At 39.5% G+C, this 24,265-nt stretch overlaps 1 protein-coding gene across 2 annotated transcripts; it reads left to right on the forward strand.

Annotated features, from left to right (window-relative positions):
- Positions 1–5,101: 5,101 nt before the first annotated feature.
- On the forward strand, positions 5,102–19,917 carry synpo2b (synaptopodin 2b). 2 transcript variants are annotated; one of them, XM_062026160.1, is made up of 4 exons: positions 5,102–5,246; positions 9,807–10,516; positions 11,207–12,480; positions 18,869–19,917. In XM_062026160.1, exons 2-4 carry the CDS (start codon positions 9,844–9,846, stop codon positions 19,268–19,270), a joined length of 2,349 nt encoding a protein of 782 aa, XP_061882144.1. In that variant the 5' UTR covers positions 5,102–5,246; positions 9,807–9,843; the 3' UTR covers positions 19,271–19,917. The 2 variants fall into 2 exon arrangements, with proteins under 2 accessions (XP_061882144.1, XP_061882143.1); XM_062026159.1 differs by lacking the exon at positions 18,869–19,917 and having other exon boundaries at positions 11,207–14,781.
- Positions 19,918–24,265: the final 4,348 nt, after the last annotated feature.

Raw genomic sequence — 24,265 nt, forward strand, 5'->3', positions numbered from 1 at the left:
CAAACTCATTTTACGGCTGCTCTCAAAATCGTAACTGCGAAACCATATAAATGTACTACACACAATTGCCCCTTTTATTCGACTATTATCATATTGGATGCGAAAAACTGATTGAAAAATTGCTTTGCAAGAAGAAGTCAAGGCAACAAGCAGATATTCAAGTTCAGCTATAGTAGAATTAATTTAAAAGGGGTTTCAGTTGACAACAAAATTGCTTTTTGCATGGGGCCCTCAGCTTAATATTACGTGGAGCAACCCTCTTTATTCCACCCCATTACACATTTTTTCCCCATACTTGTATCCCTAAGATCAGCCGATCAGCTGCTACTGACGGTCCCTGACACAAGGCTGAAGCTTAGAGGTGACAGAGCTTTCGCCGCTGCTGCTCCCAAGCTTTGGAACGGCCTACCTTTGGGTGTTAGAAAGGCCTCCTCTCTTCCTGTTTTTAAATCTCTCTTAAAAACATACTTTTATTCCATGGCTTTTAACACTGAGTGATATCCATCCTGCTATGGCACCCCATAATACACCTGCTGTGAACCTGTTTTTATGTTTTTATGTTCTATTTATTGTATTTATTTATTTTTTATCGTGCTCTGTTTGTGTCGTGTTGTGTTTGCTCGGTTCTCGTATTATCTTTTAACCCGCCCATTGTACAGCACTTTGGCTACCCCTGTGGTAAATTTTAAATTTGCTTTATAAATATAGTTGATTTGATTTAATTTGCATGTGAAACAATTTTTATGCTTTTAAAACCTCAAACTTGAATTTAATTTGATGCATACGTGATGCCTTTACAATGTGATTACATGTGGGTTGTATATGTTTTTTTTTTTGTCAATCACTTTTTATTGACAAAGCTATAATATAGCCGTTTTCCATCCATGTTAATGTAAAAAAAAAAAAGAAGAGCAGAACTAATGTGTAGTGCAGTAATTGCCCGTAGGTCCCTTTTTAGGTGTGGGTATTTCCCAGTGGTGTGCCGTCAGAGCCAGCAAGGCCTTCTCTGCTGGCCTAACATAACCAGATATCATGATCATAATCAATTATAAAATTATTTTTTTATTTACTTTCCCTAAATATCTAAAAATTATTCATATTCTCTTCATGTCATATTATGCTCCTTCCAGTGCTGTTGTTTTTAGTTTTGAGTTTTTATCCAATCAGAATTCAGTTGGCTTATGTTGCCATGCTGTACCAAATCTGCCAGTGGCCTTCAGAATCAACAATGTGGGCGTCCGTGCACTGTAAGTGATTGGGACATACAGTTGATAGACAGTTGCGATAGCCAATCAGATCACGAGTTGTTGTCAGTCAGGCCTTCTAGATGGCCTCACGTTGAACGTGACATTTACGCGTCCTGTGTTTGGATACTCATCGGGACCGTTAGCGGATGAATTTGAGAACACAGAGTTGAGAGACAGTTGCGATAGCCAATTAGATCACAAGTTGTTGACAGTAGCCTATTTTAGTAGCCTGATGTTAACAAGACTCTGATTGGATATTCACTTGTCATTCCAAAGTGAGTATCCATTCACACGTTTCAATTTAGCAGGAAGCAGGAAGTGTTGCGCCGTAGCCAGATAGCAGAGAAGGAGAAGAAAACGTTGATTAAAGTGGCAGATATACAGTCGTGGTCAAAAGTTTACATACACTTGTGAAGGACATAATGTCATGGCTGTCTTGAGTTTCCAATCATTTCTACAACTCTTATTTTTTTTGTGTTAGAGTGATTGGAGCACATACTTGTTGGTCACAAAAAACATTAATGAAGTTTGGTTCTTTTATGAATTTATTATGGGTCTACAGACCAAATCTGCTGGGTCAAAAGTATACATACAGCAATCTTAATATTTGCTACAGGTCCCATGGCAAGTTTCACTGCAATAAGGCGCTTTTGGTAGCCATCCACAAACTTCTGGAAAGCTTGTGGTTGAATTTTGACCACTCCTTTTGACAAAATTGGTGCAGTTCAGCTAAATTTGTCCACACATTTAAATCAGGACTTTGGGAAGGCCATTCTAGAAGCTTAAATCTAGCCTGATTTAGCCAATCCTTTACCACTTTTGATGTGTGTTTGTGGTCATTGTCCTGTTGGAACATCCAACTGCACCTAAGACCCAACCTCCGGGCTGATGATTTTAAATTGTCCTGAATAATTTGGAGGTAATCCTCCTTTTTCATTGTCCACTTCTCTTTTTGCCTTATTTGTATTTGTCTTTATTAAATGTTTGTGTTATTTTTTTAAATAAAAAAAAACAGTTTTATTTTAGGTATTACAAACATTTATCAGAGCTGTTTATGTAGTTAATCATAGAACTGGCACCTAATTTTATTTTTTTTAAAGTATGTATTTTGACTTGAGAATCGTTGTGAATAAAAAATCGATTATGAATCGAATTGTTGCCCACAAGAATCGAAAATAATCAAATCGTGCAGTAATAATAATTTCCCGTACATGACAATATCACCTGAGCTCTGAGACATGTAGGGACGGATGTTGAGGAATTCTGGATAGCCAACATCCTAAAAAAGCAGAAAAAAGGGAGATGTTAAACAGGCGAAAAAAGGTGTCAAACGTTAAAGAATTTGCCAACTTTTGTTATTCTCTGTAAAGCACCAGTTCCATTGGCAGCAAAACAGGCCCAGAGCATAATACTACCACCACCAAGCTTGACGGTAGGTATGGTGTTCCTGGGATTAAAGGCCTCACCTTTTCTCCTCCAAAACATATTGCTGGGTATTGTGGCCAAACAGCTCAATTTTTGTTTCATCTGACATCACATGGACAAAGATAAGACCATCTGGAGGAAAGTTCTGTGCTCCAATCACTCTATCACAAAAAAAAAACAAGAGTTGTAGAAATGATTGGAAACTCAAGACAGCCATGACATTATGTTCTTTACAAGTGTATGTAAACTTCTGATCACGACTGTATATCTGCGAGGCCATTTTTAAGAAGGACATTTAAAGAGAAACTACATCTTGTGAGACGATGTCGGCCAACCCCGGGAGCTAGCTCAGCTGTTCTGGCGATGAAATGGGGAAATGCTCGCCATTTCCACTCGAATAAGCCGACGACGAGGGGTACCACTTGCTTATACGGCGTCGAATAGGTTGAGTTCAAATATTTTATTTTTTCACTTTTAATATGTTTTTTGCAATTTTAATTTTGACAGTACCACATAAGATATGTTTTAAAGGCCTACTGAAACCCACTACTACCGACCACGCAGTCTGATAGTTTATATATCAATTATGAAATCTTAACATTGCAACACATGCCAATACGGCCGGGTTAACTTATAAAGTGCAATTTTAAATTTCCCGCGAAACTTCCGGTGGAAAACGTCTATGTATGATGACGTATGCGCGTGACGTGAATCGTTGAAACGGAAGTATTTGGACACCATTGTATCCCAATACAAAAAGCTCTGTTTTCATCGCAAAATTCCACAGTATTCTGGACGTCTGTGTTGGTGAATCTTTTGCAATTTGTTTAATGAACAATGAAGACTGCAAAGAAGAAAGCTGTAGGTGGGATCGGTGTATTAGCGGCTGGCTGCAGCAACACAACCAGGAGGACTTTGACTTGGATAGCAGACGCGCTATCCGACGCTAGCCGCCGACCGCATCGATGATCGGGTGAAGTCCGTCGCTCCGTCGATCGCTGGAACGCAGGTGAGCACGGGTGTTGATGAGCAGATGAGGGCTGGCGTAGGTGGAGAGCTAATGTTTTTAGCATAGCTCTGTGATGTCCCGTAGCTAAGTTAGCTTCAATGGCGTCGTTAGCAACAGCATTGTTAATTTTCGCCAGGCTGGAAAGCATTAACCGTGTATTTACATGTCCATGGTTTAATAGTATTGTTGATTTTCTTTCTATCTTTCCAGTCAGGGGTTTATTTCTTTTGTTTCTATCTGCAGTTAAGCCCGATGCTATTACGTTAGCTCCGTAGCTAAAGTGCTTGCCGATGTATTGTTGTGGAGATAAAAGTCACTGTGAATGTCCATTTTGCGTTCTCCACTCTCATTTTCAAGAGGATAGTATCCGAGGTGGTTTAAAATACAAATCCGTGATCCACAATAGAAAAAGGAGAGAGTGTGGAATCCAATGAGCCCTTGTACCTAAGTTACGGTCAGAGCAAAAAATGATACGTCCTGCACTGCACTCTAGTCCTTCCCTCTTACGTTCCTCATCCACGAATCTTTCATCCTCGCTCAAATTAATGGGGTAATCGTCGCTTTCTCGGTCCGAATCGCTCTCGCTGCTGGTGTAAACAATGGGAAAATGTGAGGAGCCTTTCAACCTGCGACGTCATGCTACTTCCGGTACAGGCAAGGCTTTTTTTAATCAGCGACCAAAAGTTGCGAACTTTATCGTTGATGTTCTCTACTAAATCCTTTCAGCAAAAATATGGCAATATCGCGAAATGATCAAGTATGACACATAGAATGGATCTGCTATCCCCGTTTAAATAAAAAAAAATTCATTTCAGTAGGCCTTTAATTGCTGATGCGTTTTAATTGTTTTTTAAATGTGCCAGAAAGTAAGCCGTTTTGTACAATGTTGATGTGTTTCAATACACAGTAGGGCGTAAATGTGTTTCTGTATAGTATTTCTCAGGCACTGGTCATGTGGTGACATAAATGATGGTATTTTGAGAGGTAATTATTGAAGTCGGACATTACTGAAGGCCTAGGTGGGAAACGCACGCCCCGCCAATGATGGAGACACATACTTATCTGATGACTTTTTAGCTGCGGGACTAAAAATAATCAGCCAAAAAGGATCGCCATTTGTGAACGGCATTAAAAGGCATTGATAGTGATCACATGCTTTTTCGCAAAAATTGTCCAATTCTAATTGGTGGCCAATCGATTGAAACAAACAAATAAACTCTACAAAATAGCCTTGTGTTTGGCAGCAAGAAAGACATATTTTAATGCCCATCTATGACAAGGGCATAAGGGAGGATGTGTCCTTATTGGAGCTCCTGTGTGCGATGCTAACTCAGCTGTGTCCGAGGGGGCATCGGCACCGCTTTCTGCTCTTTAAATAGACCAGCGAAGGAGCAAAGCCTGACCAAGTTTGTACTGTAGGAGACGTGAACATCTGTAATCCATAACAAATGCTTGGATTATATTTATCCATCTGAGGGCCCTCAGAGAAAAGAGATGCAAAGCTGGATCTCAACGACAGAGTCATAAAGAGTCACTGCAGGGATAAGAAATAAATAATGGATACAGTAAGTAGCATTTTTTTTCCATCCTCTTATTGATGTCTGTCATAGTTAATACAATAGAAAATATACATTCCAAATCCAAAATGATAATTGATATTCTGTTGTTGGTTTAAGTCAGTTTACAGAATGTGATTGCTTTTAGGACCTTAGCTTGGGTCTCTTGAAATGAACAGTAGACTAGACAAAGTGAATGCCTGCGACTCGTGTTACAGTTGTGGTTCAGCTTTCGTTATTAATCCGTTCCGAGAGTCTGTTGAAAACTGAATCCTTCACTGTAACAACCGAAACAATGAACAAATGTTCAAACGAAACAAACTTTGAATTGAATAATTGTAGTTTTACACACAGAAAACAGAAGAGTGTGGGGGACAAAACCTCATGAATGCCATCTCCGTACTTTGCTACGACTTAAATTCAATAGTGTTTCTCACCTTCTTCATCAAACGAATATGTGCTTGGAGCACTTTGTTCATATCAACTAATACAACCAAACTCTGCGGACAAAATAAACACGATTGGAACATTACCGGGTACTCAAAAAAACAAAGAATAAATGGAACCTGCTCAGTGGCCTTGTGGTCAGAGTGTCCGCCCTGAGATTGGTCGGTCGTGAGTTCCAACCCCAGCCGAGTCATACCAAAGACTATAAAAATGGGACCCATTACCTCCCTGCTTGGCACATCAAGGGTTGGAATTGGGGGTTAAATCACCAAAAATGATTCCCGAGCACGGCCACCACTGCTGCTCACTGCTCCCCTCACCTCCCAGGGGGTAAACAAGGGGATGGGTCAAATGCAGAGGACACATATCATCACACCTAGTCTGTGTATGGGACAATCATTAGTACTTTAACTTTAACTTAACTTTAACAAATCCCACCTGTGCGTCATATCATGATGAACATGTGTACACATTTCCTACAAGATATTTTAAGTTTTCTAGTGTGCTAATTCCCTAAAAAGGTTTTAGTTGGCGGAATAATAATAATATCAGTAAATCGCTAGGTGGTTAGTCTACACTGATTTGCTTTGTTAATTATAATACAAAGCTAAGATGTAAATGTTTTTTTAAATAATATTTAGTATACAGCAGTGTTTTCCTGACCCATTGTTGGGTTGCGAGCGCCCCCCACAGGGCCCCCAAAAAATGTCTGTTTCTCAGTTGTGGTCTGTATGGCCCGAAGCGGTACTCAGTCGTAATACACTTTTCCACCACTTGTGTCTGTAATGACAACTTTCTTAAGCGCAACAATTATGACTAAAGTGGTGAAACTGCATTTTAATTTGCACTTCAATTTTATTGTCAGTTCATTTAATAAAAACATATTTATTATTATTTATTGAGTAAGAATTTATTATAGTTATGTGTAAATTCATTTGTCATCACTTTTAATGAGTCCCTTCTTTTGCAGTATATTTGAGTAGTATTTATTTTTGTAATCAGCCTGACCTAAGCCTTGGTAATATTTTTTGTGATTAACACATGGTTTCATATCATTTGACAAGATTGATCCTGCTGAACTAAGTATGCTTGATATAATTATTAAATAAGATTAAAATCAAGAGTAGGATTTCTAATTTAATGTTAATATATGAGCGGGCCCTGGGGCCCTCTGTAGTGGAAATGTTGGGCCCGGAGGTCAAAAAGGTAGAGAACCCCTGGCATACAGTATAGTGATTGACCTACTGTATATTGTATTAGTTTTAATAGTTCTAATGTGCAAAATGTATCAAACTTGCCCCCACATACTGGGCTAAACTTATCCTAGCAGCATGGTGCATTCAATGACAGTCTAGAAACTCAGACTCTAAGGCTCTTGTTGACTTTGATTGGACTATTACTATAAATTGCACCTTTATTTGGCTTGGATTATTTTGTACATGAGGTCAATAAAAAAAGCACAGACGCTGAGTCACTGATGTTTGTGTCACCGTACTAAAACCCATACTGTATATGAAAACCAACACATCATATTAGTAAGTATTTTCGACTAAACCTGCATCATACTAAAACCGTTTTTTTTTTAACTTGAATTTTTGTATTTTATTTCCATTAATACAGTCTCTATTCCTCAGTGCAGTCAAGATTGATTGGCTCCATTTTGTAAAATAAAATAAATTAAATAAATCTAAAAACATGAGGTCCATGGCTATGGTAATACCATGGAAACATCTAATCTGCTAGAGATCAGTCCTAAAGGGGGTGATGCGTCGGAGCAAAGGTTCATTCATTTGTCAAGGATGCTGACTTTTTGTTCCCATGGAGACGGGCCACCATAGCCAACTGAATACCTTACTTGGAAGCAGACGGTCTTGCTGCACAATGAGGAGGTCTTAATGACGTGACTTTGCTGAAGTGATGTGGAACCAAGTGCAAAGAGTGGGAAAGAGCCACTACTTTTAGTAACTTCAATTAGCCAAGTACCAAATCTAAATGTAGACAATGCATCAACCACTGCTTGGTAAAAAGAACATACAAAAGACACTTGAAGGCCTACTGAAATGAAATGTTCTTATTTAAACGGGGATAGCAGATCCATTCTATGTGTCATACTTGATCATTTCGCGATATTGCCATATTTTTGCTGTAAGGATTTAGTAGAGAACATCGACGATAAAGTTCGCAACTTTTGGTCGCTGATAAAAAAAAGCCTTGCCTGTACCGGAAGTAGCGTGACGTCACAGGTTGAAGAGCAGCGAGAGCGATTCGGACCGAGAAAGCGACGATTACCCCATTAATTTGAGCGAGGATGAAAGACCAGGGTGTATCTTTTTTCGCTCTGACCGTAACTTAGGTACAAGGGCTCATTGGATTCCACACTTTCTCCTTTTTCTATTGTGGATCACGGATTTGTATTTTAAACCACATCGGATACTATATCCTCTTGAAAATGAGAGTCGAGAACGCGAAATGGACATTCACAGTGACTTTTATCTCCACGACAATACATCGGTGAAGCACTTTAGATTCGGAGCTAACGTGATAGCATCGTGCTTAACTGCGGATAGAAACAGAAGAAATAAGCCCCTGACTGGAAGGATAGACAGAAGATCAACAATACGATTATTACTTCTACTATCAGGAGACACCGAACCAAACCCTGGAACTGTAACCACACGGTTAATGCTGTCCAGGCTGGCGAAGCCTAGCAATGCTGTTGCTAACGACGCCATTGAAGCTAACTTAGCTACGGGACCTCGACAGAGCTATGCTAAAAACATTAGTTCTCCACCTACGCCAGCCCTCATCTGCTCATCACCACCCGTGTTCATCTGCGTTCCAGCGATCGACGGCGTGACGAAGGACTTCACCCGATCATCGGTGCGGTCGGCGGCTAGCGTCGGATAGCGCGTCTGCTATCCGACTCAAAGTCCTCCTGGTTGTGTTGCTGCAGCCAGCCGCTAATACACCGATCCCACCTACAGCTTTCTTCTTTGCAGTCTTCATTGTCCATTAAACAAATTGCAAAATATTCACCAACACAGATGTCCAGAATACTGTGAAATTATGTGGTGAAAACAGACGACTTAAGCTGGCCACCGTGCTATTCCAAAATGTCTGCTTCAACCCGTGACGTCACGCGCAAACGTCATCATATCTGGACGTTTTCAACTGGAAGTTCCCCGGGAAATTTAAAATTGCACTTTATAAGTTAACCCGGCCGTATTGGCATGTGTTGCAATGTTAAGATTTCATCATTGATATATAAACTATCAGACTGCGTGGTCGGTAGTAGTGGGTTTCAGTAGACATTATATTACTAACACTACGTGGCAACACCTGATTTAGGTGCTTATTTTTAAAGCAAGTCGAGCATTACTCATCACCTGACCCTGTCAGATCACGTCTCAAATTACATGTGTGTACACATAAAACATGGCTAAATGTTAAGGCATAATCTTAAACCATACAACAGGCACGATAGCAAGCAAACGCTACCAGAAACCCCACAGCAAGATTTTTAACGGTTCTGCACCAAATCATCATTGAGCCTACAACAGTATGTCTGCATCTTTTTACACAGTACACACTTTAAAACATCATCATTTACTTGCTTACCCACTTGTCCATGTAACAACCAGTAAGGAAAAATAGTGGTTTCAATACCATGACGCCACCTTGTGGCAAATGCTGAGACCTATCATGATGATGCCAGCCACCTAGTCATTCCTCGGCTCTGGACCAATGTCTCTTTTAGATTCAGCTAAAAATATGCTTACATAACACCACTGACAAACAATGGTTTCAGTTGTTGGGAGTCAAAAGTATGAAACAGCTGATCCTGGCTTGAAGTCATATATGGAAATGTTGACAGTCAATACAGCGCTTGTAACACAGAGCCACCTTCCGTGTATAAACAGGCGAACTTGGAGAACACCCAGCCAATTGTTCTTGTGCAGTTGGATGTCATGATATTACATACCTTTCCATTTAGAGTGCTAATGAAACCACAACAGCAAAGTTGCACTCCCGAATAGAGCCGGGACTCAACAAATTGGTCAACTACTTCTTGATTGTCTTCATGATTACACATTTTTAACAGATGTTTGTTTTCCATTCAAGGTATCACCGAAATCAAAGATGTCATAAGTGATCCTAAATGGAACCAGAAGCTGAAGACTTAAAGAACATGGATCGCTCAGTCGCTTCGTCGGGCTCTGATGGATCTCAAGAACATAGCATGCCTGAATATTTGGCAGAGTCCGATAATGAAGATGATGTCAGTGATGTAGAGAGAAGTTTTGACCCACAGATGTCTCCTTTCCCAAAGTCTAATGCAGAGTCTCCAGAATTGAAATTGAAATCCAAACAGAAATTGTTTGACTTAAGTGTCCGTGACAAGGAAGGTTCATACCCAGAAGAGGATGAAATCAACCCTAATGAATCAGGAGAGACAATGACAGAGTCTACGCATATCAAAGCCTCACCAACTTCTTTCTCCTCAAAACCAGAATGCCATGACACTCAATCTCACTGTGGCCAGAAGCCAAGACCTTGCTCAATTTCCTCTTCCTCCTCCCTTGGGTTTGATCCTAAAATGACCCGAGCCTTGACCCTGACCACAGACGAACCCCCAGGGGCCATTAATAGGCCGGGCCCAGGGACAGGGAACAGGAGGTTTGAATCTTCAGAGGAAGGAGGGAGCAGTGAAGCGCCTCCTGCTGCAGTCTTCTTTGGAATCTCAGATGAGGGTGCTGAGCAGCCACAGAAGTGGAACCTAGAATCTGAAGCTGATCTGTGCAGACCGGACAGCCACGGGACAAGGTGTACACGTGAGTGCACAGTTGATTTTTTACTTATATCTACATAATCTTGCTGATTGCAGTGACAATACAAACTTTACCACGAGGGGTTGCTTATTTTCACATTTACAATTGAGCAATATCAACTGAGGAACATAAGCATACAAACAATAGTTATTTTTCTATATACCTTTTCACAATAACTTATCTAAAACAGTAAACAGAAGCTCATTGGGCGTTTGGCTATTTTGATATTGTAATGTGGAGCCTACTGGAGGAGGTCTAGCAGTGAAGATTCCTGTGGCATTACTAACCACAGTGGGATAAGAATAAAATATGACCATATGATGAGGGCGGCAGAAACTAATTTGACGGACACCAGCATGTGTTAGGACGGTCAGTCATCCGATCTTTCTGCCAGTGAGCTCCTTACTTTGCTTGCCTGGCAGGCCTCCCCAAGTTAGCTGTAAGTGAATATGATGCTTTTATTAGTGTGCTTGCTTCAGTGGGGCAACTTTACGATCCGTCAGTGGCTTCTCATTAGTGTGCTTGCGTCACATAAAACCATTTTTACAATGATGGCTTTAATTTGAGACTGAGGTGACATATTACCAAACCCAAAGTGTCAAAAAAAGAAAGAAAAGATTGGCAATGAAAATAAACAGTTGCTTTGTTTTTATTTACATTTTCATCCTCTCTCTCTCCCGGCTTTTGTCATAGGATTTGGTCAAGATGAGAGCCAATCCCAAAGACAGGTCAAAGAGACCAAGTCCAAATGCAAGAGAATTGCTCGCCTTTTAACTGATGCACCCAACCCTCAAAATAAAGGAGCCTTGCTGTTCAAAAAACGCCGCCAAAGGGTGGAGAAGTACACACTTGTTAGTTACGGGACTGGTGACAGAAAGTTTGACGGCGAAGACCATTTGGAAGGAGAAGAAGCTGAGGAAGTCAGTACAGCCGGGTATAACTTTGTCGCGGCCAGCGATTCTGAGTTTGAAGAGGAGTATGCTGTATACCGTCGGCAACAGGATTTAAGTCTAAATTGGGAAAGTGTTAAAGAAATGGAATTGTTACCCGCAACAAAAGGGAAGGGAGTTATGATGTTTGCACGCCGTAGCAAACGCATGGATGAAATTGTGTCACGGCAAGAACTCTGCAGTAAAGAATTACATTTGGACGCTATGTCAGAACCTGCAAAAGCAAACAGTACCTATGACACAAGAGAAATGTACGATCATTCTGATCGTAATAACTACATGGACAGACACATTCAACAAATGAACCAACAAAGATCCTTGGTTGCAAATAGAACAGCAAAGCCCTTTTTGGGATTCCAAATAAGGCCAGCTGATCACACAAATCCTTCTGGTGTCTTCCCAGGGAGAGAGAAATCGGAGCCAAAATTTAAGATACCTGTTCCTATTATTTCAAGTCCGCAGGTTTGGTCCCCAACTGGAGACATCATAGCCTCCAGAGATGAGCGGATATCTGTGCCAGCAATAAAGACCTGCAACCTTCCAGAGTTAAGGCGTAAACAGACGTTGAAACAAAGATCGAACCCTCGTTATCAAAACAAAGGACAAAGCAAAGCTTATGTGGAGTCTGAAGAAGACTGTTTTAGCCTCGGCGCCGAAGCTTGTAACTTCATGCAACCCCGAGCTATTAAACTCAAGAATCCACCCCCGGTTGCACCAAAGCCTGCCATCAACCCCAAATGTCCACCTTGGCGTAGAGGTCCTCCTAGCGAACCCTGTATTCCAACAATAAATGCAGGTTCTCAGTCTTCCAATAGTCCTGTGAGACATCAGGGCCAACACCGGCACTTCCAACAGGATCGGGCTCAACCTCAAAAGTCGGCCAACTGCTGGGAAGCAGATCAAGCACCCACAACAATTCAAACACCTGCCTCTGGCCAGACATTGGTCAGTTCTTCTTCTCAGCCTCGACTTCAGGCAACCACAAACAGCTGGGGCAAACAACTGCCAAGACCTTCTGTGAGTATGCAGTCCTACAGTCCTACTTACAGTCCACATCACACACAATCAAGGAGTACTCAAGACAGTGCTCCGAGTTCTGTTGCCTCTTGTCCACCAAAACCTGTCAAATCATTCGCACCAAAGATATCACCGGCTCCTCTAAGAGATCAAGTCTCGGGTAGAAGTTATGATAGATCTGGTGCTGCTCAGACCATGACAGAGAAAGGATTGCTTTCCAAAAGACAGTCCAGAACGGAGAAGGTTAGTGGCGGTCAAACAACAAACCAGACAAGATCCTCCTCTCCAACATTGTCCTTACCCAATTCCTGGAGATATTCATCTAATATTCGGGCACCACCTCCTTTATCTTACAATCCCCTTCACACCCCTTTTTATACTCCACCAGCAGTGAAAAAATTCCCCTCAAGTTCCAAAGAGAAGCCTAAATCATCCCCAAAGCACCTCAACACGTTAGAAATCATGAAACACCAGCCGCATCATTTGGACTCATCACTGTTCAGGTATGATGCGGCCATAGAGCTTAAAATCCCCAGCGCCAAACCTTCACTGCCATCAAAGTTTGACATTACCCAAAAACTCAAACAAAGATCTACTCATTCTCACTCTCCGAATATCTCTGAGCTTGATTTTGAAAGCAAGTCAGAAGCCTCTGCTAAGTCCTCAGCTAAATCCTTTGGAGCGGTAAGTTCCCCAAATTCCTCTCCTTGGCAACACGCCAGGTCAGCGGAGCCTCTTGCACTCTATGAGCACTTGGATGAAAAGCACGCTGGCTACCCTGCATCCACCGAGCAAGCACCGAGCGGTCACCCTGCAAGCGCATCTTTCCGGCAGTCAGCCAGCATAGCCTTAGCTTTTTCTCCCGCATCAATAATTGCTAGAGGCGCACGTCAAATGGCTCCTCGGCCAAAGTTCTCCGCCAAGAAGTCTGTAGTGACAACCAAACAGTGGAGGCCTGTTGCAATGCTGAATTAGCTCTATATTTAGCTTTGCTTTGGTGACACAGTCCGCACGGAGATGAAGGAACACCGTGCTTACACGACGCAGCCTATGACTCCGCAGTGAGAGCGGTATGAGCTTGAGCGTGCCAGCAAAACTAAACAAGGCCGTGTATGCAAGTGGAAATCCAGGCTGTCTTAAAATTGCTCACAGCATGTCGACTATAAACTCAGTTCATCTTCATGAAATCAGGGGAACTCTTTGAAGTTTAAGTGAATATGAGATTAATATATTTTATATGTTAAATGTTTCTAATGAAGTGCCTAAATATGTGCAATACACAGTATACAAGTATACAGCCAAACAAGGTGTTTTATTTATATATATATACTCCAAATAGCACATTTCAGCTAAAAGACAGTAGCAAACAATAGCAACGTGTAATAAACTTACCGTATTTTTCGGACTATAAGGCGCACTTAAAATCCTTTTTTTCCCTCAAAACTCGACGGTGCGCCTAATGTACGGAATCATTCTGGTTTTGCTTACCGACCTGGAAATGAACTTTATTTGGTACATGGTGTCATGATAAGTGTGACCAGTAGATGGCAGTCAAACATAAGAGATACGTGTAGACTGCACTATAATGGCAATATGACTCAAGTAAACACCAACATTTTATATGTTCCATTGAAAATATAGAACATTACACACGACGCTCAAAAATCTATCAAAATGTTTTGGTACAACTTTGGTAAGCTATGAAGCCGCACCGCTTGATGTGCTTCAACATATGAGTATTATGGTGTGTGTATAAGGTAAGACATTATCTGGTGTTTTGTTTCGCAATATTATGCAAAAGCAACTTTTCTTACCTTCTGGTACCTGCTGATCTGTATTTCGGATCTGCATACATCCTGAAAGATTGCGCGAGTCCGCCTTTGTAGTCCGTGACGACACCCTAGTCGATAAGCTTCTTCTTTTTCTCTATCTTCTTGTTATGGGACATTCATCCTCCGCTGTTGCCATTTCTAATATAAAGTAGTGTAAAGTTCTTACTTATATCTGTCAGTAAACTCACCATGAAAGCGCTAAAACATACCGGTGTAGTGAGTTTACATTATTCACCCAAAACGGCGCATCCGGAAGAGACTGTCAGAAAGCGACTTGAAGATGATTAGTAAAACATAATCTATGCAACATTTTGACCAAAGAACCACCATTACATGTTACGTAGACGACAAGGAAGTGTTTTCAATTTAGAAAATAATATGACTCCTTTAGTGCGCCTTATAATCCGGTGCGCCTTATATATGAAAAAAGATACAAAAATAGACCAATCCGATGTGCCCTAGGGTCCGTAAAATACGGTACATCATTTACACCTACTGCACAATAACGACTCATTTAAGTAACTTGTTTTATTAGAATATGGTAAATTATAAGGCCTGTTTAGGAGAAACATCACGCACTTCCTAATTAGTATCAATTCATTGTAAATTCCTTCAGTCTCATTCCAAAGTCTGTGTGCTATCTTACATATAAAAGGTCAAAAAGTTAGTAAGATCTAATTTCTCAAATTTTAGTGACTCCAAAACATATGTCTTCTTGTGTGTGTCTTCTGGCATGCAACTGTTTTCATGCACATCTTATATTCAGCACAATAAAACATATCTTTCCTCCTGTTTGTGCACTTCCTGTATGTGTCTAGTTTCTGTTTCTCTTTTTCTACATTTCCACTGTCACTTTTCTTCAACCGATATGATCTACCCTCAATTACAAAGTGCATCCTGAAAGTATTCACAACACTTCACTTTTTCCACATGTTACAGCCTTATTCCAAAATGGAATAGGTTAATTTTTGTTCTCCAAATTCTACAGACAATACTTCATGACAATGTGAAACATTTTTTAAATAGCAAATTTATTGAAAATAACAAAAAAATCACATGTAAAAAAAAATTCAGAGTATTTGCTCAATACTTTGTTGATGCACCTTTGGCAGCAATTACGGCCTCAAGGCTTTTTGAATACGATGCCACAAGCTTGGCACACCTATCTTTGGACAGTTTCGCCCATTCTTTTTTGCAGCACCTCTCAAACTCCATCAGGTTGGATGGAAAGTGTTGGTTTTCATCCAGAATCCGATGGTCACTGTCAGAGCTACAGCATTCCTCGGTGGAGAGAGGACAATCTTCCAGAAAGACAACCATCCCTGCAGCAATCCACCTACTAGGCCTGTATGGTAGTGGCCAGACCGAAGCCATTTCTTAGTGAAAAGTTTGCCAAAATGCACCTGAAAGACTCTCAGATCATGACAAACAAAATTCTCTGGTCTGATGAGACACAGATTGAAGTCTTTGGTGTGAATGCCAGGCATCAAGTTTGGAGGAAACCAGGCACCGCTCATCACCAGGTCAATATCATCCCTACAGTGAAGCATGGTGGTGGCAGCATCATGCTGTGGGGATGGTTTTCAGCGGCAGGAACTGGGAGACTAGTCAGGATAGAGGGAAAGATGAATGCAGCATATTACAGAAACATCCTGGATGAAAACCAACGTTTCCCATCCAACCTGATGGAGCTTGAGAGGTGCTGCAAAGAGGAATGGGCGAAACTGTCCAAAGATAGGTGTGCCAAGCTTGTGGCATCGTATTCAAAAAGACTTGAGGCTTTAATTCTGCCAAAGGTGCATCAACAAAGTATTGAGCAAAGGCTGTGAACACTTATGTACATGTGATTTTGTAGATTTAAATATTTAATAAATTTGCAAAATTAAAAGAAAAAAACAAAACTTTTCACATTGTCATTATGTGGTATTGTCTGTAGAATTTTAAGGACAAAAATGACATAATTCCATTTCGGAATAAGACTAACATATCAAAATGTGGAAAAAGTGAGGCGCTGTGAATACTTTCCGGATCCACTCTCTGTAGAATTTTAAGAAGGATAATATTAGTTAGAATAGCAGTATTTTCCTGATAATCCATGAATGCCATTGACTTAAAGGGGCTGTTTGCAAATTGCTCAACGTTACATTTAATTTTTTTTTTAACAAAAACACCCCCTGCTGTGGTTTAACAGAACATATACTGTATATTAGTGTCTATATTTTTTACATCTAAAGTTAAAGTTCCAACGATTGGTATCATTTTTGGGTGATTTGACCCCCAATTCCAACCCTTGATGCCGAGTGTCAAGCAGGGAGGTAATGGGTCCCATTTTTATCGTCTTTGGCATGACTCAGCCAGGGTTTGAACTCACAACCTACCGATCTCAGGGCGGACACTCTAACCACTAGGCCACTGAGTACTAATAATATTGACTAAAAACTGCCCAAGGAATTTATCTGGCGTTGAGCTTTCACTCCTGTCTTGTACACATAAACTAAACGTACATATGGGGTGCCGAATATAAAATATCAATCAAACTTTTGTAGCTCATATATTTTAAATGTTTAACTCAATTTTCTCACATTCCGCTCACTTTTTTCACATTTAAGGTAGAAATTAAAAAACCTATTAATTGAATTTAAATATCTAAATGTTAAATAAAAATATCAAATCCAAATCTATATGTTACATCAAAACCTAAATATTAAATGTTAAATATACATGTTAAATATGGATCTAAATATTAAATCCAAATATAAAAGTTAAATATTAAATATACATGTTGAATATAAATATTAAATATAAACCTAAATATTAAATATAAATTTAAGTGATACATCTAAATACAAATGTTAAATATAAATATTATATATGAATATAAGTGATACATCTAAATATAAATGTTATATCTAAATGTTATATTTGTGAAATATACATTTTAACTGTCTAGATCCAAAGATCTAACTGTAAATGTTACATCCCAATGTTAAATCTAAATGAATAAGATGAATATTTAAAGAATATGCAAATATTCCACTAGTCCGATGCCTCTCAGCCGCAAAAACACGGCCACATCTCTGCCTCTCAGTGAGAGTGCTGTGAACGAGGGCGTGTCATGTCGCCAGTGCAAAGGGAGAAACAAAACAGGACAGATAATTATTAACAAAAAACGGCTATAAAGTTCCATGTTGTTGAAAGTTTTAGCTCCAAAAAAAGTTGAAAGTTTTTATGTCTGTGTGCAAACCACCATGCACACTTCTATCTTTGGCGGGGCATTTATATTTAACATTTAGGTTTGACATGTATATTTAGCTTTAACGTTTATATTTAACAATTATATTTAACATGTAATACTCATTTTAATATTTTATGTTTGGATTTATCTTCAACATTTAATATGTACATTTAGATGTTACATTTAATTTTAACATGTATATTTAGCTTTTATATTTATATTTAGATTTATTATCTGTATTTAACTTTAAATATTAAAATATAAATATTATAAGTTAAAAGTTAAAGTACCAATGATTTTCACACACACACTAGGTGTGGTGAGATTATCCTCTGTATTTGACCCTGGGGGGTGAGGGGAGCAGTAAGCAGCAGCGGTGGCCGCGCCCGGGAATCATTTGTGGTGATTTAACACCCAATTCCAACCCTTAATGCTGTTTGTATTTGTATTTAACATTCATATTTATATTAATATTTATATGTTAGGTCAGGAAAAAACACAAGAGGCTACATCATCCCGACAAGCCTGTTTCGCAGGTTTCCCTGCTCGTCAGGGGATTTCGTGTTTTTTGTGTATAACGTATATTCTGCTCTACCCCGGTATTGAGCACTGTATAACGGAAAAACCACAGAAACCTCAACTATATATTAATATCTATACTAATATTTAACATTAAATATTTATATTTATATTTAACATTCAAAATGTAACATGTAGATATAGATTTGTCATTTAGAATTAACATTTAACAATCTCTAATGTGAAGAAAATGAGCTAAATGTGAAAAAAGTGAGGTAAATGTGAGAAAAATGACCAAAATATATCAGCCAAAAAAGTGTGATAGAATTTTTACACTCAAAACCCCAGTTTAAAAATTTATATTTCAGAGTTTAATTAATGTGAAATGTAGTAGCTTAACATCCATCCATCCATTTTCTACCGCTTGTCCCTTTTGGGTCGCAGGGGGTGCTGGAGCCTCTCAACTGCATTCGGGCGGAAGGCGGCGTACACCCTGGACAAGTCGCCACCTCATCACAGGGCCAACACAGATAGACAACATTCACACTCACATTCACTTAACATATTAATTTTAAAAATCATTTTTATTTATGTCATTAAATGCCTCAATGTTTAAAACCCTCCATGTAGCTTGTTTTTGTGAACTAGGTAAGTTCTGTAAAATCTACTTCACGACACCACACATGATGGGCATGTATATTTTGATTAAACTGACTCAAACAATGGTAGTTCTCTGTGAGGCCAGAGGGTGGCAGCACAGTCAACCTCACAAGGCTCATACAATGTATTTTTTCCCCCCCAGGGATTTGGTAGAAGCAGCTTCCTCAGCCTTCCCAGGCGCCACACAGGTGGGTCTAAGTTACCTGTGAGCCCAGAAGGATGTCGTTCTCCAACACGTCAGCACCAAGCAGCCTACAAGCCGCCCACACCTTGGGAGGCGGCATCCAGATGCCCCTTCGGTTCGGTGGACGACGCTTTCTTCTCCCAGAGCGTGGTTGCGTCGCAGGTCCGAGACGCAGGGCCCCGCGGGTCTCTGCCGGAGCCGCCTGAGGAATGGAAGCGTAGGGTGTCGCTTGATCCTCCGCTTGTCAGTCAGGGTTACTGTGGTCTGGCCCCAGCTTATCTGGCAGGGTCCATGATGATGAAGTGTTCGCCTGAGAAAAGAGCAGAATATGGGTCTCCTTTAGACCGGCCCAGCCGCTAAAGTTTGCAGTCGGGCCCAGAATTATAGAAAACACATCCAACTCTGGTCGAACAAACTTCCAGCCCTTGTCTTGATCAGTGCGACACATTTGAATGAGGAGGAATACACACTATAAGTAATGAAGATAGTTCAAAGTTAAAGTCCCAACGATAGTCACACACACACTAGGTGTGGTGAAACTATCCTCTGCATTTGACCCATCCCCTTGTTCACCCCCTGGGAGGTGAGGGGAGCAGTGAGCAGCAGCGGTGGCCGCGCTCGGGAATCATTTAACCCCCAATTCCAACCCTTGATGCTGAGTGCCAAGCAGGGAGGTAATGGGTCCCATTTTATTAGTCTTTGGTATGACTCGGCCGGGGTTTGAACTCACGGCCTTCCAGTCTCAGGGCGGACGCCACAAGGCCACTGAGCAGGTCTAGGAGGTGAAAAGTGAAAATTCTGTCCACATAAAGAAGCATGTGTTCACGTATGAAACATATACACAGGAGTTTACAATAGTCTTTGATTAACCGGCATATTTATATAAATTACTTTAAATCAGGGGTGTCCAAACTTTTTCCTCTGAGGGCCGTACACGGAAAAATTTAAGCATGCGGTGGCCATTTTGATATTTTGCATTTTCAAACCATAACAAAATATGTTTTGTTTTTTTTAACCTTTAGGGCTCCCGGGGACTATAAAGGGTCTCAGTCATTAAACTGTTAAAAATAAGTCAAATTATTATTATTTTTTTTAATTTAACGCTTACAGTAAATCTCTATATCAACTTGAGGTTGATATAAAGTAAAAAAAAAAAAAGGTTTTCTGTCAAAGACAACTTTGTTTTTTATCGTAAAACTGAAATATGCAATATTTAGTAATTAGAGCCTTAAAAGATCAATAATGCAGGACACCATTGATTTAAATTATTTAATATTTTTGAGTAATCACAGTGAAAAGTTAAATAAAATCCTACTAAATATACAGTATTTGAAATCCAAAAGGTCCCCCACTCATAAAGTGATACATTTTTATTAATTTTTAACTTTTAACACTAAAATTACGAGATCAACTTCAGATATATCTGTCGATTTTACGTTTGAACTATTATTTTGTTTGTTTTATGCTCTTTTGTCAAATAAAACTTTGATGTTTTTATATGGCAACCACACTATATTTTTAACTAACAATTCATTATAACAGATTTTTAGTCTTTTTTTTTTTTTAGCAATCTCAAAAAAAAAGAAAAATAAACAAAGACAAAAGGAAAAAAACAGCCTGCATGGCAGCTTTGCGTCAACATTGCAACTTTTTCTTGTTAGATTTCACCTCATTCCACTTTTTTAAAACGTTTTTTAAAATTTTTGCAATATTATCAATTTTGCAATTTTTGCAGAATGTGTGGCGGGCCGGTAAACAATTAGCTGCGGGCCGCAAATGGCCCCCGGGCCACACTTTGGACACCCTTGCTTTAAATGGTATGTGCATCAACGTCGGACAGTGTTTCTCACTTATTTTCTGTCACACCCCCCAGGGGACATCATTTTTTACATCTCCCCTAAAGTTAATGTTTATTTTTTATGTGTCAGAACTTTTTTAAGCCCCCCCTAAAGTCAATGTTCATTTATTCATCTTATTAAGCTATTGGCCCACCCCACAATTCAAGAAGGATTGCTTTAGGACAGTGGTTCTCTATTTTCTGTCACGCCCCACTTAGGGGACGTGATTTTTTTCACGCCCCCTCTGAAGTTATTGTTGATTTTTTATCTGTATGTGCCAATATAGTTGTTTACTAAAACTAAAGATGCTATTACGTCATTGCCTCTCACTCCCCCACTAGTCAAGAAGCACAGCATTAAATGGGCTGTTTGGAACTTGCTAACAGTTACATTTTACTAGAAAACAGATTTCTTTCACGTCCCCCTCTAAATTGAATGTTAATTTATTTATCTTTTTACGCTATTAGCCCACCCCAAAATTGAAGAAGCATTGCTTTAGGACAGTAGTTCTTTATTATTTTCTGTCACGCTCCACTTAAATGACAATTTTTTTCACGCCCCCCCTGAAGTTGTTTATATTTTATCTGTTTGCGCCAAGATAGTTGTTTACTAAAACTAAGGATGGTATAATGCAATTGCGTCTCTCTCACTCCCCCCTTACAGGGGGGCTCACCCCACTATTTAAGAAGCACTGAATTAAACGAGCTGTTTGGAACTTGCTAAATTACATTTTAATAGGAAACAGAATTTTTTCATGCCCCCCTTAAAGTGAATGTTCATTTATTTATCTTTTTACGCTATTGGTTTATATTTTATCTGTACTGTATGTGCCAAGATAGTTGTTTACTAACACTAAAGAGGCTATTACGTTATTGCCTCTCACTCCCCCTTACAGAAGAACCCACCCCACTAGTCAAGAAGTACCGCATTAAATGGGCTGTTTGGAACTTGCCAACAGTTAGATTCTACTAGCAAACAGATTTTTTTTTTCGCACCCCCCTCTAAATTGAATGTTAATTTATTTATCTTTTTACGCTATTGGCCCGCCCCACTATTCAAGAAGCATTGCTTTAGGACAGTGGTTCTCAATTATTTTCTGTCACGCCCCACTTAGGGGACATCCTTTTTTTCACCCCCCCCTCTCCCTGAAGTTATTGATTTTTTTATCTGCATGTGCAGAGATGGTTATTTATAAACACTAAAGTTGCTATTACGCAATTTCCTCTCACTCCCCCTTACAGGGGGACTTGCCCCACTATTTTTAAGAAGCACTGCATTAAATGGGCTGTTTGGAACTTGCTAACAGTTACATTTTACTAGGAAAAATATTTTTTTCACGCCCCCCCTAAAGTGAATGTTCACTTATCTATCTTTTTACGCTATTGGCCAGCCCCACAATTGAAGAAGCATTGCTTTAGAACAGTGGTTGTCTATTATTTTCTGTCACGCCCCACTTAGGGTACATAATTGTTTTCACGCCCCCCCCCCGAAGTTCTTGTTTATTTTTTTATCTGTATGTGCCAAGATAGTTGTTTACTAAAACTGAAGATGCTATTACGTTATTGTCTCTCACTGCCCCTTACAGAGGGTACCACTATTTAAAAAGCACTGCATTAAACGGGCTGTTTGTAACTTGCTAAGTTACATTTGACTAGGAAACATAATTTTTTCATGCCCCCCTAAAGTGAATGTTCATTTATTCATCTTTTTACACTATTTTATCTGTATGTGCCAATATAGTAGTTTACTAATATATTGTAAACTACTTTCTGCTATTAGGTTATTGTCTCTCACTCCACGTTACAGAGGGCCCCGCCGCACTATTCAAGAAGCACTGTATTAAACGGGCTGTTTGGAACTTGCCAAGTTACATTTTACTCGGAAACATAATCTTTTTCACGCCCCCCCATGTTGAATGTTCATTTATTCATCTTTTTACGCTATTGCCATGCCCACTATTCAAAAAGCATTGCTTTAGGACCGTGATTCTCAATTACCGCTTGTCCCTTTTGGGATCGCTGGAGCCTATCTCAGCTGCACATGGGCGGAAGGCGGGTTACACCCTGGACAAGTCGCCACCTCATCGCAGTAATATTCAAGTCACGAAATGTAAATAAGTATTGTTGGCGCTTTTTGAATACTTATTTATCTGATTTTATGGGCGCAATGAGGACCTCCCATAAGCAGATTTTTATTTACATTTATTTGTTTAGAATGCTTTATAAAAAAAATCCACCTGTCGTCATGTCTTTCATAATGATTGTGAACAATAGGCAAAATTCCCCAAAAAGTGCAGTTCCCCTTGAAGTAGAACAGGTCCTTGGTCTGCAAAGCACTTATTTATAGACTCAGTGTCGTGTTGCTGATTAGAAATGGTTTTATTGATGAAATATTTACAAGTTAATCCTTTTCTTGATTTTCTTATGTTTGATTGCACACAATGATTGATAGGAAATTTTGACTTGTTCACCTCTTAAAGCGCCTTTATGATCACAAACTCCTTCATTTGTGTCACAGTTGTTCCAAAAGCAGCTCTGTTGAAAACTGTATTCTGCTTTATTTTGTGTCACTTTTTGCGTGTGAAAATAAAATGTGTTTGCACTTTCTGCACGAACATTAAAACATGCAAACGTTTTGGACAAAGTGGATATCTTTCCCCTTTAATGTCAATCTTGAATGGAATTGTATTTGTTAGGACTAATTATTTCCTATGACATAACTATCAAATGATAATTCTTTAAGCAGATCAATCACGCTTTTGAATATGGATTAATCACAGGTTATTTTTAAAGTGATGGGTTTTTTACAGTATACAGTAAAAAATATTACTGCTTTGCACACTCTTGGCATTCTCTCGATGAGCTTCAAGCACACCTGTGAAGTGAAAACCATTTCAGGTGACTACCTCTTGAAGCTCATCAAGAGGGGTGGCTATTTTGAAGAAACTAGAATATAAAACATGTTTTCAGTTATTTCACCTTTTTTGTTTAAGTACATAACTCCACATGTGTTCATTCATAGTTTTGATGCCTTCAGTGACAATCTACAATGTAAATAGTCATGAAAATAAAGAAAACACATTGAATGAGGATTGATTGATTGAAACTTTTAGTAGTAGATTTCTCTATTGTACTTCCTACAATGTATTAAAACATGTCCTACGCTTTCTCTCTGATGGCAACAGTCACACAGTCCTGCATTATGTTTCCCTATCAATTTCAGTGAACTATTTAGATATGTATGTCCTAATCTCATTCTAGTAACAATGTCTTCTTCCTTCCTATTTCTATTGCCTCCTCTCATTACACCTACTCTACTCTACTCTCCTCTGGACTTTGTAATACTCTCTACCTTGTTTCCTTATTCCAATTATCCTGCCACATCTTAATTATGTTCTTCACTTCTTCTTTACTGTGGTTAATCTCCATGTTTACTTCCGTTTTAGTGGTTGCTTGTTTTGCGTATCTGTCTGCTAACTCGTTGCCCACAACGCCTACATGAGCAGGCACACAGAGAA

The sequence above is a fragment of the Entelurus aequoreus genome, linkage group LG18 (assembly GCF_033978785.1).
Source record: "Entelurus aequoreus isolate RoL-2023_Sb linkage group LG18, RoL_Eaeq_v1.1, whole genome shotgun sequence".
Classification (NCBI taxonomy): Eukaryota; Metazoa; Chordata; class Actinopteri; order Syngnathiformes; family Syngnathidae; genus Entelurus; species Entelurus aequoreus.